The 18,083-nt window shown below is 44.5% G+C and overlaps 1 protein-coding gene across 5 annotated transcripts in view; it reads left to right on the top strand.

The window, feature by feature from the left end:
• Positions 1 to 18,083, top strand: part of MYOF (myoferlin) — a 145,208-nt gene that overhangs the window by 103,000 nt on the left and 24,125 nt on the right. For 2 of the 5 annotated variants that reach the window (XM_036027002.1, XM_036027001.1), the window contains 11 exons: positions 832 to 909; positions 3,084 to 3,265; positions 3,360 to 3,518; positions 3,637 to 3,735; positions 4,666 to 4,827; positions 6,681 to 6,846; positions 9,643 to 9,719; positions 11,602 to 11,658; positions 13,345 to 13,356; positions 14,672 to 14,770; positions 16,395 to 16,520. In XM_036027002.1, the coding sequence (XP_035882895.1) occupies positions 832 to 909; positions 3,084 to 3,265; positions 3,360 to 3,518; positions 3,637 to 3,735; positions 4,666 to 4,827; positions 6,681 to 6,846; positions 9,643 to 9,719; positions 11,602 to 11,658; positions 13,345 to 13,356; positions 14,672 to 14,770; positions 16,395 to 16,520 (1,217 nt within the window). The remainder of the gene's footprint in view (positions 1 to 831; positions 910 to 3,083; positions 3,266 to 3,359; positions 3,519 to 3,636; positions 3,736 to 4,665; positions 4,828 to 6,680; positions 6,847 to 9,642; positions 9,720 to 11,601; positions 11,659 to 13,344; positions 13,357 to 14,671; positions 14,771 to 16,394; positions 16,521 to 18,083) is intronic. The other 3 variants (XM_028511720.2, XM_028511722.2, XM_036027003.1) reach the window with 2 other exon arrangements.

Genomic DNA, 18,083 nt, shown 5'->3' with positions numbered 1-18,083 from the left:
CACTTACAGCTTGTAAGCACTTACAGCTTATAGAGATAAGATTCGAACCCATGGAGTTTGGCTCCCAGAATCTGTGCAGTGAACCACAGGGCTCTACTATCTGTTAATTATGTGTGGGGAGTGAGGGGTGGGGGCATGTTGAGTGGGGTGGGGCTCTGTATGCATTACTATAATAAGGATATGGAGTATAAAGATTTTGAACTACTGAAGACACTGTTAGCAAATAATTATTTCTTAGATCTGGAGCTGAAGTGGTATAGAAAGCCCTATTTCTATAACTCATGGACACCCAGTTTCCTTTTAAAGGTTGATGATGACAAGCAGTGCCCTCAATCCAAGTAGCCGACGCCAGGAGTAATGATCTCCTGATTGCCACACTTGCACTGAGCTTACTGTAGCGTTGTTGTTTAAATCCTTACCTGAGGATGTCCTTATTAATTTGAGAGAGAGAGAGAGAAACATCGATGTGAGAGAGAAGCATTGATCAGCTGCCTCCCGTACATGCCCCAACCTGAAATAGAACCCACAACCTAGGCATGTGCCCCAACCAGGGATCAATCCCACAGCCTTTTGGTGCACGGGATGATGCCCCAGCCAAGTGAGTCACCTGGCCAGGGCTTACTGTAGTATTTTTAAAATACATTTCATTTTACAGGAAACAGAACTACTTTGGGAGGACATGTTATCACTATTATATGTGTCCTTTACTGTGGAGAAGTAGATTTGGGTGACCCATTTATCTGAAATATGTATTATCCCCAAATATTCCAGGAAAATAGTAGTTTGCAATATTATGTTTCTTGTAAGTAACCTCCATCCTGTTCTCTTTAGGACTCTACATGTACCATCTGCGCTGCTATATCTACCAAGCCAGAAACCTCATGGCTTTAGACAAGGATAGCTTTTCAGGTAAAGCAAAAACCCCTCATGTTATTACTTGCATGTTATTAACATGTTGTTAACATGTTAATACTCATATGTTATTACATAGCAGGCTGGTGTGATTCTACTTCCCATCAAGTGAATGCTTTCAGTTATTTCTACCAACAACAAAAAGCATTTCCATACTGAGATTAATTTGACACACAGGGTCCAGCAGAAGTTAACGTCTGCTTGAGTGTGGTTGTAGGGTAATAATATGGGTGTAATAATTTATAGTTTTAATTTGAACATTTCACCTATGGTGTGCTTGAGTGTGATATTGTTATGTTACAGAATTACATGCTTATGATTTTGTAATAAAAGATTTTGTAATAAAAAAGGGCATTATTTGTGCCTCACCCTTGACACGACAGAAATTGTTTGATCATTTGATCAATAAGCACCAACTACAATGCTGAGCGCTGTTGCTGGGTGCTGAAGATACACAGGAAATACGTGGCTTTTTAATACTGATAATTATTAATTGATTAAGTAATGAAAAGCACCAAGAAGAAAAGCAGTTTCTGTTCTCTGTTTATACACATAGCTATATACATATACCCTGGACTCTTAGGTTGATTGGAAGTTAAGGTCATATATATGCATTTAAAAATCATATTTCTGTTGTGTAGTTCTGTGTGTAGTTCTCTCAGGTTAACAAAAAGATCACAAATTCACCTGTTACCTACAGCACAGGCTTGAAGCAGTTTGGAGTCCGTCTTGACCTCCTTTGCTGCCTGCTCCCCAGATTCCCAGAACTGTAAAACCATGAGGCTTCATCACCCCACACACTGATGGCTCAGTTAGTGTTGTCACCTTTGGACTGGCACTAGGAAGGCTGTGGGTGGGGGAGGGGAAAAGTCAGGGGCCCTCCAGTCTGGGGAATTTTGTCTGTTGAATTCCACCTCAGGGCCTGAAGCCAGCAGAGCGTCCCTGGGCCTTCATCGGAAACAGCTCTTAAAGCAGTTGCTTGACACTCTGGCGTGCTCACAGCAATTGTGAGGTGCTTCCAAGCACATATAACTTCTTTCCTTTTCTTGCAAATTAGAGCATATTCAGTTATTCCCATAATATACATCTGCAAAATGGTTTTGAAGACATTTTCAAATATTCACCACCAGGGGTCACTCAATCATTGAAAGTCAAAGAGAATCCTCTCAACTAAAGTTGTACAAAACTTAAAGTACTTTTTTTGCGGTTGGAAATATAAGATATATATATCATTGGAACAAAAGCAAAGAGTCCCATTCACATGATGCCACAATGCTAAAAACCAAGCACCCTTTTGGCTTACCTAAGATAGCTTTAGATTAGAGATTAGGTTATTGCTCAGAGAGGTCAGCTCCAGGCAATTGCTCAAAGTTTAGGTGAAATTATTTAGCATGAAGGAAAAATGGACTTTTTCATATCTTTTATCAGGTTTATTGAGGTATAACTGAAGAAGTTATATTTAAAATGTACAATGTGATGATTTGATATGCATATGCATCGTATCAAATTGAGTTAACACATCCACCACCTTACATGTTTACCCTTTGGTTATGTGTGAGAACATTTAAATTCTACTCTTGTAGCAAATTTCAATTATACAATGCAGTTATCAACTATAATCACCATGTTATATATGAGATCCTCAGATCTTATTCTTCTCCTAACTGAAATTCGTATCTTTTTACCGACCTCTCCCATCTCTGCCCCCATCCAGCCCCTGGCAACCACCAATCTACTCTCTTTTTCCATGAGTTTGACTTTTTTGGGGGGGGGGGGGTATAGGGAGGAGTGCGGATTCCACATATAAGTGATACCATGTAGTATTCTCTTTCTCTGTAAGCATGATGCCCTCAGGGTCCATCCATGCTGTCACAAATGGCAGGATTTACTGTTTATTAAAGGGTGAATTATATTCATTGTGTGGGCGTATGTGTCAATGTCTATGAATCTCCCACATTTTCTTTATTCCTTCATCCATGTGTTGCCTGTTCATTCTGTTGATGGTTTCCTTTGCCCCAGTTATTTATTTTTGCTTTTGTTGTCTTTGCTTTGGTGTCAAAATAAAAAAATCATGGCTCAGCCAACATCAAAGAGCTATGGTTTTTTTCTAGGACTTTTATGGTTTCAGACTTTGGCCACGTCCCCACTGTTACTCTCTTTTTCGGTTTTAGACCCATATGCTCATGTCTCCTTCCTCCATCGAAGTAAAACCACTGAGATCATCCAATCCACTCTGAACCCCACATGGGACCAAACAATTATATTTGATGAAATTGAAATCTATGGGGAACCCCAAACAGTCCTACAGAACCCACCCAAAGTTATCATCGAAATTTTCGACAATGACCAAGTGGTAGGTACTTTAGAATTTCTAAGATGACTTGTGGGATGGGTGAAGATTTATAAGGATGTTGTTTGGGGAGTTAAAGGATTGTTTGTTTCTCTAGGGCAAAGATGAGTTTTTAGGGCGGAGCATGTGCTCTCCTCTGGTGAAACTAAACTCAGAAGTGGACATCACGCCCAAACTCCTCTGGTACCCAGTAATGAATGGAGACAAGGCCTGTGGGGATGTCCTTGTAACTGCAGAGCTGATTCTGAGACACAAGGTACCTGCTGAGTCCTCACTCACATATGCTTTCAGGGCAGCTGCTTAAAACCTGTGAGTATCTCCGGGCACTACTTGGATTAAAGGGAGGCATTGACATTTGCATGTTTATTTCACAGGATGGCTCCAACCTTCCCATTCTTCCCTCACAAAGGGCCCCAAATCTGTACATGGTGCCCCAGGGGATCAGGCCTGTGGTTCAGCTCACTGCTATTGAGGTATGCTGCTCTCTGTGTTTTGTGATCAAATCAAATAGATGTGGCTATAGAACTGGAATCTTTCATATAGGAAATGAGATCTTGCTTGTCTCCAATTTCTTATAGAATTTGCCCAAAATTTTGAAATAGGGAAATAGAAGGCTTATCAAAGCAACAGGAACAGGTCCATTCTAGCAATCCTGAGGGAATCTCATTACATGGGAGCCAGTGGATTTCTGAGTTTTCCCTTGTCAACTGGCGAATGGGGAGAGGGGAAGACAGACTCAGAACAACATGCCTGTGTATGTGGAGAGAGAGGAAGGGGCCTGGGGGGAGGCGGAGGTGGGGCATGAGGAGGGGGTCATGGGAAATGGGGACATGTCCCACCATGGAGCAGGTAGAGGCCGATGGAGCTCACCGGGTAGCTCAATGGACAGTGTCTAGCCTCCTCCCCCTTGTTGAGTCAAGCAGCTGTTACCTTGGGATTTCTGTTCTCAGGCTGTCTTGCTAAGAGTCCTCACAGACTGAGCAGATGGCTTTAGGCAACAGCTATCATGGCTTGCCTGTCAGACACTGTTAAGAAGTTTACACTTGATCCTCAAAATAATCCTGTGAGAGATAATACTGTCTGTCCTATTTATGGATGAGACCTAGAGTGGCTGACGAAGTTGCCAGAGTTCACATACTGTCATACGGCACAGCCAGGGTTTGAGTCCTACACTCTTGCTGCTCTGCCATTTTAGCGGGTCAGGCAGGAGAGCACAGACGCAAGTCTTTGCCTTTCTTTGCACGACCTACAGGCTTTCTAGGATAATATTCTCAGAGATTATAAGCAAATCTGCACAAGTCACGCTTAAGGAATTTACTGGTTATTAAGAGAGAATTTTTCCTTTTGAAGATTATTTTTAATATACTGGGTTTCCCTCCCTTCTCTTTATATTGTTTTCTTAGATTCTAGCTTGGGGCTTAAGAAACATGAAGAACTACCAGATGGCTTCTATCGTGTCCCCCAGTCTCATTGTGGAGTGCGGCGGGGAGAGGGTCGAGTCAGTGGTCATCAAAAACCTTAAGAAGACCCCCAACTTCCCTGGTTCTGTTCTCTTCATGAAAGTGGTACAGTATCACGATTCTGTAATAGTTTATGTAATAGTTCAATAGTGTTGAGTAGCTGAACTTTATTGGAACTATGAAATATATTCACCTCACTCACCTACACGTGGTTTATATATTTCCAAAGTCTGACAACAAACAGGAAAACAGTCTTGGATTCAGCTTGTCAGTGATATTTCCCCCCTTAGATTCGCACACTGTTGCGATGGTTTCTTAAAGCTGCAAGCAACCCCACAGACACAGAAATGTCTGTGGGCAATACTGACGTGTGTCTCCAATAAACCTCCCAGCCGTTCAGCTCTCTACTGCAGGCTTTTGGTCAGTGCCCCGAGGGCAGAACAGGAACCCGCCCTCGTGGCCCTGCAGGTGTGCGTGGACCAGAACTCTCCTGAGAGGGACTGGCTGGCTGGGGAGGGGCCGTCACGGAGGAGCCCATACGGGCTGATGGGGCCCTGCCCTAAGAGCCTGTGGTGACAGGGCCCCGCCTCCAGGGGCCCCTGCGATGGCATCTCCTTAGTTGCATTGAAGTTACCCCTCAGTTATTAGAGATGTGAAAGCATCTGCCCCCGTCCTCCGTCCTCCATCGTAGACCCCGGCACACTTTGGAAGAAGAGGTTACCCACTCTTTCCACAGTCCTTAACTTTTTAAAAAGAATCTTTCCGTTTTATTCTACTATTAAAAAGAGATAAAAATAAAGGCACATTTTCAGTTTGATGGGTAGAAGGTCCAGAACCTTCTTGTTCCTTTCCCCAGCCCAGTCCTGTGGTGCCTCCCACACACCCGCTCTTGAACTCTGGGGTCCTGTGGATTAACTTCTCCATTCACAGAGGAGGAGACTGGGGCCAAGAGAGGGGAGCTGTCTCACCCAGGCCCTGTAGTGAGTGTCAAAACTAACAGCAGCAGCTACAGCTCCATGCTAGCTGCCTTCATACTCCCTGCAGTCTTCACTCTAACCCTGTGGAGCAGCATTTTCACTCCTCTTACACTCTCTTTGGGGAAAACTGAGAGGTTAGGTGATTTATACAGCTAGCAAGTGGGCGGCTGGAGTTGGGATGTAGGTCTTTCCAACTATAAAGCCATGTTCTTCCCCTACACCTGGATTCTCCAAACCAGAATCCCAGAGTGGCCTCTGCCACACCGCTCCACCCATCTGTGTCCACTCCTCAGCCCCTCCCCCAGCCCCAAGTTCTAGTCTGGAATCTAGCCTTGGTCGGCAAAGGTGAGGGAAGCCACGCAGTTGACCCAAGCTGCTTCTATTCCTGTGGCAGGCCAGAGGCGGAAATTCACCTGAGAACAGCCCATGATTCCCCATTAGCCACTGTCACCAAGTCCACCCGATTCCACGTGGGTGAGCCAAGAAGGGAGGAGGAAAACTGAGCATCCCGTTTTGGCACTGAACTTCCAAGGCTAACAGACTCCCAAGCCACAGCCATTTCCCTTGAAGGTGGGGTTTTCGTGTGATCATTTCTAAATTCCACCCAAATGCTAACTCTGTATCCTGTCCCAGAGCACAGCCAGGTAGGAAGGTACTATTTTAAGCACTTCACATGTATTAATTCAACAACCCTGCTGTTATTGAGGAGGTAATTGGGGCATAGAAAGTTCCCTGAGGTCACGCAGCTCCCAGTGACAGAGCCAGCACTCCGTCCCGGGTGGCCTGGCTCACGGCTCATGCCTTTCAGCAGTTGCCAAGTGCGTAGCAGGTAACTTTCTGAACTCCTCGACTGTGAGTCCCCCTGCGCTGCGCCAAATGGGCAAAAAGATCTTGGGCTGGTCCTTTAGGAGGCATTTATTGGCAAAGCTGTTCTTGTTGGGTCTTGTGCAGAGAAGTGACGTTTACCTCTGTGACCCCCAGTTCTTGCCCAAAGAGGAATTGTACATGCCTCCGCTGGTGATCAAGGTCATCGACCACAGGCAGTTCGGACGGAAGCCCGTCGTGGGCCAGTGCACCATCGATCACCTGGACCGCTTTCGCTGCGACCCATATGCAGGAAAGGAGGATATTGTGCCACAGCTCAAAGGTAAGTGAAGTCTATAAGTAACAATTGGGCACTTTTCACGCACGATCTGACTTCATCTTTACAAACCTTCTCAGGTAAGCATTCACTGTCTGAGTTTGAGCGAGGTATGAAACTTCCCCGAAGTAATACAGTTAGTAAGTGGCAGAGCTGGACAAGAATCCTGGCCTTGCCTTGGGGGGACCCAATGCTTGAGCTATTACCTTTTGAGGCACCCTGAGAGCTTCTTTTCTGGAAGTGGAAGTACTTCATGAACATTTTATATAGTCCAGCAGGGAAGGCAGACAAGGAAATGGGGGCTTGCAATCTAGTGTGATTGCTATTTTGATGAGGAAATACAGGGCCCTCTCCATCCCCCATATGGGCACTGAGTGGGGGGGAGGAGTTTATTTTAAATTGCTTTTGAGCTGTTGTTCTATCTCATCAATGCATCACAGCATTGTTGAGATGTAATTTGAAAGATACTATTTCATTGTTATCCATCAGGAGACAATAACCCCTGCTGAGTCTATGTGACTCACCTTAGGTCACATAATTAGTAAGGAAATGATAGAGCAGGCATGGTACTTACCTTCGAGTTCTGTGACAAATAGTCAATGAATAGTGTTTTGCTATTGTCCTTTCAATTAAGACTTGTTCTCACCTTACCATGTGCCAGGGACTGCTGGGCTGGGGAATGGGCTGTACCAGTGAACAAGATCCCAGGGATCAGACCCCATGGAGAACTGGCAGTCACTTAGCTGATCGTTGGCAGCATCATTGGAAGCAGATGTCTTCTGTTTAAGCAGCTGTGCCGCTAACCAATTCTATTTAATCTTTTGGTGTAGATATTACAGAGCCTCTGAAACTCATTTGCTATGTGGGCCTGAGCATCCTGTATCCCTGAGTCAGAGTGAAGGAGAAAATAAAATCCACAGTCACACTTGAGCAAAAACCCTACATGTGTTTATCCATAAATTTCCCAGACAAAGCATCTTGTGCTGAATTGATGGAGCCTAAAATAGCAACATTTTTATAACAGCAAGGATTAATGTAACTGCAAGCATTGTTTTATCTGAGGTTACTAAATGGAGAGAAACCATTTTCCTGCGTTTTTCTGACTGTTCTCATGAGAGAAAGCTCTCAGATGCAAACATGAGAAATTGCCAGGAAGGTACAAGTGCTGCGCACTCGCTCGGGCCCAAGCCGCCCGTGTGGGCCTGTTTGTGTGCGTTGCTCGGGCATAGGCTGGGCTCGAGGCAGAAGTCTGCCATTTACTGATTCTGTGTAATTGCTGTGAAGGGTTGTAAGGGCTTTGGAGAGGCCCCACAGAGAATAATCCTTAAGGAGCATGGGGAACATAATGTGCCCAAGACTGGAATCTATTATTTTACATCAATCTGGTACTTTCTTAAAACCAATAATGCCAGGTTAAGAGTTGAGGAAGCACCTGGTTGGCTTCATGTTGGAAGCACATGGGATAACTTTTTCCTCCTGCCCCTGAGGCTTTGTTTACTGGAGGATGGTAACGTGGAGAACTGATAGTTTAAGAAGGAATTTGCCTACAGTTGTGTTCCCACATGCCTGCCCATCTGGCTCACGTGTTCTGTGTTGTTGCAGCCATCCAGGGTTGTGGGGAGCTATCTCGGCAGTGCAGAGACTGCTGGTAGATCTGGGGTGCCCCATGGACACACAATGACCTCGCACAGCAACTGGTGTATCACAGATGCTCAGTGAATGTCAGCCTGCTCTGCCGCCCCAGTGTCGCCTTGGTCCTTTCCCTGACATTTATTGAATGTTTGCTCTGCTTGGGGCTCTGGTATGATGGATAAAACACAAGCTATGGTTCAGATAGACCGAGGTTACATGTTTCTATGTACCACTGATTGTTTAACCTGAAGCAAGTGGCTTGCTTTCTCTTAGCCTCTGTTTTTTCATCTTTGTAATGGGGGTAATGGTACATATTTTACAGTATTATTGAGGAGTTAAATGAGATCATGCTTGTAAAGAGCTTAGCCCACCACCTGGTGCATGGTACTTACCTAGAAAATGTGTCTCCCTACATGCCTTTATGTTCTCTCTGTCAGTTGCCAGGTGGGTTATACAGAAAGTTCTTTTGGCTTGGCAGAGTTCATTCTGTCTGTGTCTGGCCTCCTGCTGAACGTCTAACTGCTTAATGCTTCTTCCGTGAAGGGTGAACATACCTCCTACCCTCACTCTTGCTCTAGGCTGAGGCCTTGGCACCCCTTTACCTGAACCAAACCTCTTGAGCTGGGTGCAGCTCCTGAGCCCTTGCTCTAACCCCAAAATACTCTGGAAATTACATAAAGTCAGGGAGTGTGCCTTTTCCCTCTGCGTACACTGTGACAGCCGGGGCTGAATGAGCCACTGAAATGCTCAGCTGTTCACCCTGCTTTGTTTTTCTGTGCCCGAGAACAGGGTCCATGAGAAGGAGGCTCCTTTAGACGTAGATTTTCCCCAGCCACCGTTCCCTACTTCTGGATCCTCTAAAGTCATGTATGGACATAATTCTTTTTGGAGCATTTCCTGTGTATAGGCACTGGGCTAAGTGTCCAGGGCAAAAGAAAAATGGGCCATACAGTCCCCTGAAAATGTCTAAAATCTCATTATATTTTGGGGAAAGTGATGAATTGTTGGGTTATTTTTTATAATAATAATAAATAATTGTGTGTGGTCCTCTCCATTCAGTAGTCTTATCCAGGAGTAGACTCTACCATCCACTCTGTGCCTGTTGAACTTGGAGTAGAACATTCACCACTGTATTTTTGTAGCATCTTAGATTATGAAATTGTCTTGCAGCCTCCTTTATGTCTACCCCACCCTGCCGGGACGTCATTATTGAAATAGAAGATGCCAAACCATTGCTGGCTTCGAAGGTAGGCTTCAGAACTGATCATCGAATAATGTCAATTTTATTTTGCAGATATCTAAGCATTCAGGTGAATTTAGTCAAACAACCTTTCAATGCAATTAAAATTAAAATAATAATAATCAAACTAACTTTCCAAGGTAAAGAATCTGAATCTTGCACTCATCAAAAGTTATGATGATGCTATGTAGACTAATGTTCTCTACCCTCAGTCACTCAGGATACTTAAAATAATCCCCAAGCCCAGAGTCTACCCTCCAAGAAGAACCTAGACATCAGTATAAGTTTAAAATCTCACCAAGTGATTCTAATTTGCAGGCAGGCCTGAGAACTGTTGGTGTGGGCAGTCGGAGTGACATCAGTTGCTAGAGAAAGACATTTCAAGGGCAGATTAATAGCATGACAACATTCAGAAGGTGGATACATGAAGCAGATGGGTCATGGCTTTTTAATGACCCTATTTATCAGTGTACGGGATAGCCCTGATTTTTATATTCACTGTGGTTTTGAAGTCAAGAAATTGGTGGAAATGCTCACTCCAGACCCTATTTTTATACCATTCCAGCCAATTGCACAAGAAGGAAAGGGGAGGGGGGTTTCAGCCCAGAAAAAAGAAAACATCAAATATCTCTCTGTTTCTGTTGGCATTTGTGGTGGACTTTCACAGCATGTTTTAATGTGCAAACTGGCCAAAAAATGCACATGATTGCATTTTAATGTGTTATGTCCATAAACAGTGCCTTAAAAAAAAAGGTCGACTTCCTTCCCACTGCATTAAACTCACCAACAATCATACTGCATTAGATGTGGTCTCCACAGCCAGCACTGTGTAGCAGTGTGCTGGATTCTATTCCCTGAGATTCCTCCACGGTCACAAATGACAACATCCAATTTGCAAAACTATTGTGTTCACTTGTAAATGACCCCAAATATCCCCAATACAACAGTCTTAGCATAGAAATAAGTTAAATATAACACACTTAAGATCCTTTATGTACATTTTTACAATACTCTAGAAAAAGGCACTTTAAGATCCTGCTCTATAATCTGCCTGCAAGTTTTTTACCTCCCATTGTCAATCAGTTCCCATTTGTGCCTGCTGTGTAGTCAGTAGCCCTACGTATTGGGAGAGGGGCAGTCAGGAAGAAGAATAAAGCCAATTGTGCCACTGTTCTCATTCATTTCTTTAAAATAGTTAACAGATAACTAGGTTACTGTAGCAACACATTGTGAAAGTTCAGTTTCCATCATGGATTTTCAGTGGCAACTTAGCTGGCTTTGGGGTGATAGTAGCAGTCATCAGTAGGTAGTATCCCACTGTATTATAAATGACTTTGATCAGCTTGCTTTCCTAACACCTAGTGGAGGTGCACTGTGTTGATAAAAAAGACTGATTGGAATCTCCTCTAAAAAAATTGTCTCTCCCCCTTCATAAGGGAAATAAAAAAGCGCATATGTGTGCGAAGTCAAATGAGTCAAGTTGCACTTTGGAAGAGCCACTAATGAGCTTGCTGATGTCCTATATGACATGCCCATGTAGCCTCACACATGCATACATGTCATAGACATGCATGTATGGCATGCATGAGTTACATGTATATGTGATGTGTGTGTAATGTGCATCTACTACTGCTAACTCAGTGCAGGCCTTCTATATGGGTAAATTGAGGGGATGGCTCAAAAGATGGGAGCTGGAGGCTGTGGCTTTGGGTGACAGTCTTGCCCCACAGAAACCCACACCCTGTGACGACTGTGGGAGCTCCCAACGAAGGGGCTCAGCGCCACCACAGGAAAAGTGAAAATTAAGTATCTGGGGCCAACTATACGTGCTGGCCAGATAACATGGACATTCCTACATGGCCATTTCAACAACTGCCTTCCAATTCCAGTGCTTAAGCAGTATGTCAACAGCACTCGGCAAAATGGTTTCTCCAGCGACAGTGCATGTATGTATGATAAGAAGATGCATGTGGCTGCCTGGGGCTGTGGGGACCTCAATCTAAAGACTTGAATTCTCCTTTTGGATTCTTTCTATTAGTAGATTTTGGAGTGAAAGGTGATCTTTAAACAAATGTGATTGTTTTAAGCCAAAAGGGGGAAACGTCCATGCCATTCGGATATGATAAAGCAAGTTATTTGCTTCCATTACATTTCCGTACGAACCGAGGAGCAAGTGGCATGAATGAATTCTCCCATGTTAATCCTAAATTTCAAAACCAGTGGTTTGTTTTGAAGAATGCTTTTTCAATTATGAACTGTACTCTTCTTTGAAATGGTTTTGAATAGCTGAAAATAGATATGAATAAACAGACTCTAAAAATCTGAATGCAAGAACCATTCAGAAAGTGAAAGCACTTTTGGCATAAAGTCCCTCTCTCCAAAATCTCCATTTGGCTGTGACAATCTAACCATTAATCCCGCTTTGGTATGAATCTAATAGAAAGAAGTGTCACATCTATCTGCCTGCCTCTCTGCCTCTCTTGGCAAGTCTGTGTGCTGAATACAAGTCAGTCTGGAAAATGGTGAGGAGCACTTAGAAGAAGCCCCGTGGCCGTCCCACGCAACACCTGAAGGGAGTGTCCCTTGTGAGGGATTGTTCTCTCCTCATATTAGAAATGAACTTGAACCCTGGCTGGTGTGGTTCAGTGGATTGAGAGCTGGCCTGTGAACCAAAGGGCTGCCGGTTTGATTCCCAGTCTAGGGCATATGTCTGGGTTGTATGCCCAGGCCAGGTCCCCAGTAGTGGGTGCACGAGAGGCAACCACACATTGATGTTTCTCTCCTTCTCTTTCTTCCTCCCTCTCTAAAATAAATAAATAAATAAATACATACATACATACATAAAAAAAAAGAAATGAACTTGAAGTTAGGATTTCAGAGAGGGGGTCTGCATAGCAGTCCTTCAAACTGCCCTCAAGGGTGAGCTTAGCTAATATTCCAGCAGGTGCCAAGTGTAAACTCAAGCCCCACTGTCCAGCTCCCCACTCTCTCACCTCCTGAATGTGCTCTGAGATCAGGGTTGGGTGCTGCATGCAGAAACTCAAATGGAAGGATCTGGCCAATGAGAAACTTAACATCTTAGAGCAGTTTTGATGGATGGATCTTTATTTGTTGCTATAGCATAGGCATGGGAAGAAACCAAGAAACGGTACCTGCAGAACGATATTGCGGAACTGCTGGACATGCACACCTTGTGACAGGAGTTTTTGAAGGGATACGAATTAGGCCACATTGGGAATATACTTTAGGGGCTGAATGGATTGAGAGTCTTGGGACAGGGAGATGAGCAGCTGCAGGGCCCCACCTGTGTGGCAACTGCTGGCCACAGGGAGACCCTCTAATTCCACTGAAAACAACGGCATGTGGGTGGCTCCCTCTGAGCCTTTCATTGTAACTCTATTTGTAACCCTTCTGCACATTTTCAGAGAAGTAACCATTAAGGTCTGTTTAATTATGAGATGATTTTGAATTGAATAATTTAAATGATCCACCAAAATGTCGATAATATAAGCATGCATGAGAAATAATTTCTCTCTCTCCCTTTCTCTCTAACCCTAATGCTTGCGGGGTCTCCACACTGTGTGACCTGTTACGTGGTTTGTCCTCTTTCTGCCCACATGTGCGATGAGCAGCTGACAGAAAAGGTAACTGTTGTGCACATTTTGCTAGATTTAAGATTCATATATTTTCTGCTTATAGCTAATATATACAGGCAGTTTTTGAAAATCCAGGGTCAGGTTACTGACCGATAAAGGAGAAGTAACTGGGCATGTGTGTGTACACATAGACATACTGTACACAGATAAGAAATAGCTTTCTTTAGTGTTCCTTCTTCCTCCCCCAGTGCCCCAGACTGAACAGGAAACTGTATTGCAGGTGACACTGTATTTTTGGCATCATCACTCTTTCCCAGGTGGATTAAAATAAGCAATTGGTGGGCCTGATGAGGATCTGTTCTTGTTATAAATCTGAGTGGAAATTATAGCAGCCTTCTACAGACTATAGCCTTTGGTCATTTGAAAACGTTCCACAAGTGACTCTGATACACTGTCTCTTCTGCGCAATTAAGAACCACCCAGCTAAATCGGAGGTTCTCCACACTGGCTGCACACTGGAATCGCCTGGGGACTTAGGAAAGCATACTGAGCGCCCAGGTCTAACCCCAGGCTGATTGAATCCGAATCTCCCAGAATAAGCTGGGAGCCATTGGTCTAAATGAACCATAACACCTTCCTACTTTTGTTTCACATTTTACCACTTGCAAAGCTCTTTCTCCTAATGATCTTATTCGATTTCCAACACAAGCCTCTGAGGTAGATGGAGACAGGTAGTGTTATTACCTCGTTCAGTGGGTGAAGAAAGTGATGCTCACAGACATTAAACGGCTTGCTCAGGCGGGGGTGGCTTATGATATAAGCATATGGCTTATAATGTGAAGGGTGGAACTTGAATTAGGACCAGTTTTTCCGACTCTTCACTTAGTGAGCTTTGTTTTACAAGGCATCACCAGCTAAAAGGGCTAAGGAAATGAAATAGTAGAAAACATATATTGGAGGCTTTACTTTAAACTATTATCTGTATATGTAACTATCAAGTCAAGAGGATAAAAAAGTGAAAACAGACAAATGCATTGATTGTGGCTATGGGGTGCAAGGAATTTATATGTGGGTTTTAATACCCACAGCTAGAATGGATAAGAGGCTTGTTTTGGAAATCAAATAAGATCATTGGGAGAAAGAGCTTTGCAAGTGATAAACACATTCTATTGGCCAAGTGTCATTTCACCTCCAGCTTCTGGGTAGAATTGTGAATGTTTTATCCATTGTGCATATAAACAGAAGTCATAGAATCTTGCCTGTTGTACCTATTCCTCTTACCTATTAACAAGGGTTTTCCTGCATTGATTTGAAATCTAGGTCATCACTAAAGGTTTTTCCATCTTGACGTGTCTTTCTTTAGGAGGAAGAAGTTGTTGACTGGTGGAGTAAATTTTATGCTTCCACAGGGGACCTTGAAAAATGTGGACAATATATTCAGAAAGGCTATTCCAAGCTCAAGGTACCTGGGCCAGTGCTGCTGTGGGTGGGGAACAACATCACTAAAACTGACCACAGGCAGAGCTGAGCAGAAGACTGGAAGGTCCAATGGTGGATGCTGAATGGGGGAGGGGCCAGGAGCAACTCGGGCCTGTTCTTGAGTCCTCTTGCAATGGTTTTTGGCTTTACCAGGATTCCAGGGACTTGAGGACAGTGGTTGATGTATGTTTACATGACTGCCACTTTGGGGTATCTGTCAGAGGGTTGGGAATGGATTGGCACCACCCTGGTTGGGCCCACAATTTTGATTCAGGGTGATCTAAAAGTCACAGCGCTCTTGCAGAACAGCATGAAATGTCAACATGCTTCATTCAGTCCTCCAAACAGTCATGCATTTCACTAGCTAATACACTGATTCAATTACACATATGCAGCATACAGTCATAGCCATGGAGGAGCATGTATGTCCAGGAGGAAGACAAGCTCTTGAGCTAGGCACGTCTGACTACAATTCTGTTAATGTTTTTGGTTTTCCAATTCTTCATTCAGTTTTTCAGACTGTATTACACTGAAGTAGAAGCAAATGCTAAAGTTTCCAGAACAAAGCATAGGAGAAAAAATACTCCAAAATGAGAAATAGCTAGCCGAAATGTATTTCCCCATCAAAGTGGAAAAACCCACATCCTTTCATGTTATTGCCATAACATTTCAATGCAGCTTAAGAAACACCAGCATGTAGGGGGTGGGTAGGACAGGAGAGAGTAATGGGAGGGAAAAGGGGAAAACTGTAATTGAACAATAAAAAAAATATGAAAGAAAAGAAAAAAAACAAAAAGAAACACCAGCATGTAAAGAACCACTAATTGAGAAAAATGATCAAACTGGTCTGGTGGATCTGCCCCCATAGTCCAGCCTCCCTCTTTCCCTCTTTCCTTTCTCCTTCCCTTCTTTCTTCACTCCTTCTGATCCTTTCCCCTCACCCTCCTCCTCTTCCAGTTTTTTATTGAGATGTAATTTCCATACATGAAGTAATCCATTCAATCAGTTTTGATCGTTGTATACTCTTATGTAAACCATCACCAAAACAGGTCAAAGAACATTTCGTTCACCATGGAAAACTCCTTGATATCCCTTTCCTGTCAATTCCCCACAATATTTCGTCCCTCCTAGTGACAACAGATCTGAATTCACCACCACAGATTAGTTTTCCTGTTTCTACACTTCATATGAATGGATTCATACAATACATACTCTGTGTGCATGCGGCTTCTTCTGGCCCAACACAGTAGCTTTGGGTCCATCCTATTGTTGCAGTACAGCGATTTCCCCCTTTTGCCCTTGTGTGGATGTGCCACAGTTGTCCATTCTGCTGCCGACGAAGCTGCTGTGGACGTGCCTGTCCCACATGGGCTTGTTTTCATTTCCCGTGGACACTGACGCAGGACTGCGGTTTCTGCGTCCCAGAGTAAACACCCGGCAGACGTTTTCCCCAGGTGGTTGTGTCTTTCCACACTCCTGCCAGGAAGATGAGAATCCCAATGGCTCCGTCCACATCCTCATGCCCTTTTGGTATTATTGGTCTTTTTCAATTTTTAGACTCCAGCTGTATTTTAATGAGACATTAAGGACCTGTTGATGGTTTTCAGATATATAATTGTGAACTCGAGAACGTAGCAGAATTCGAGGGCCTGACGGACTTCTCGGATACCTTCAAGCTGTATCGGGGCAAATCAGAGGAGAATGAAGACCCTTCTGTGGTAGGAGAGTTTAAGGTGAGTAAAATGTGTGTTTGTTTGTCCTACTTAAAATCCACCTTTATTTTCTTTACAGGCCTGGGCTGCAGGGCAGCCAACCTGCAGGGCAGGGTCATGTCCGCTGACATCTGAAAGATGCTGGGAGGTGCTACCCAGGAAAAGGGCGGCGGGGTCCGGGGAAGAACACTCAAAGCCATTCTCGGCCCCTTTCTTCCTCCCTGCTCAGGCCAAGCAGCCTTGATCCTAGATTCAGCCTCTCTAGTGCCCCCTCCCTAGGCCCACTGCCCTCCCGGGCTCTCAGCAGGACCAGTGTGGCAACATCCCAACTGATTGTCTGTGCCCCCTTTCTCATCCCACTCCAGTCCATTCCCCCATGTGACCAAGTCTGATCATGTTTCTTGTCTGCTTAAAGTCATCTTTTGGTTTCCTACCAGATCTACTCATTCCTAAGGCATGTTTCACAAGCTATTTAGCTACTTGTCTCCCCTGCCACCACACCCTCCAGCTCAGGAGGGCCTCTCCCAAGCCCCAGACACACCTTGCTTCTCACAATCGAGACTTAGGACAGGCTCTTCTTCCATCTCTGGATGCCCTTCCTTCCTTCTTTGTGGTCTGACAAACTCCTATTCATTCTCTTAAGCCAGCTCAAATGTCACATTCTTTGTGAAGTGTTCCCTGACTGCTCCAGGCAGTGATTCACTCCTGCTCCAGGCTCCCACAGGTCTGGGTTCCCACCCCTGTGAAAGCATCTTTCACCCTGTAAGTTTCTGCTTTCACGTGGGCTCCTCCCTCCAACCACTGCTGGCAACTCCGTGGCAGCTGTGCCGCTGCTTCCCATTCCTTTCCAATAGCCGACACTGCTAACCTATCGGAGCATTAAATCCTGCAGGAGGTCTCCAAGCCCTCCTTACAACTTCCCACCAAGCTGTCAAAGATGGCATGGGAGTCAAGCCTACGAAATATCTCTGTGCCAGACTGGGCTCCTTGAGTTTATGTCTGGGTTCCCAGTGTGTGGTACATATTAGGTGCTCACTCCACACTGCTTTGCTGAGTGGAGCCGGAACTAACACCAGCATGCTTGGAATCCAACTTTAGTGTTTCTCTGCTACTTGAGCTGGTTTCAGGATAAAATATGTGGCCTCTCAAGAGGGCCTGGTGGCACACTCATTCCGAAAACATTCTCTGTGCCCCAGCTACACACCCAGCCCTGCGTGAGGTCCTGGAGATCGAGGGATGAGAAGACATAATCCCCACCTCAGGAAGCTCACAGTCCAGTGAAGAGTATAGACAGTAAATAGACCATCAACACTCAGAGGTCGGTGCGGAGACAGGGGTGAGTGCAGGGTTAGGCGAGAGCATGCGGGAGACACACCCAGCGCAGGGCAGTCAGGGAGGTTTCTTGGAAGAGGAGACACCTTTCAGTTGGGACCTCAGGATGAACAGGAGTTTGCCTTGGAGTGGGGGCCGCTAATGGAGTTACAGAAGAAAAGGAAAATCAGCCTAGTACTTTATGGGATTTTAAAAATAATCCCTTTATTCCCACCTTCCAAATATGTGCAGAATTTCATTTCTTACCACCTC

The sequence above is a fragment of the Phyllostomus discolor genome, chromosome 5 (genome assembly GCF_004126475.2).
Source record: "Phyllostomus discolor isolate MPI-MPIP mPhyDis1 chromosome 5, mPhyDis1.pri.v3, whole genome shotgun sequence".
Taxonomy (NCBI): domain Eukaryota; kingdom Metazoa; phylum Chordata; class Mammalia; order Chiroptera; family Phyllostomidae; genus Phyllostomus; species Phyllostomus discolor.
This window is presented reverse-complemented; position numbering and strand designations above follow the sequence as displayed.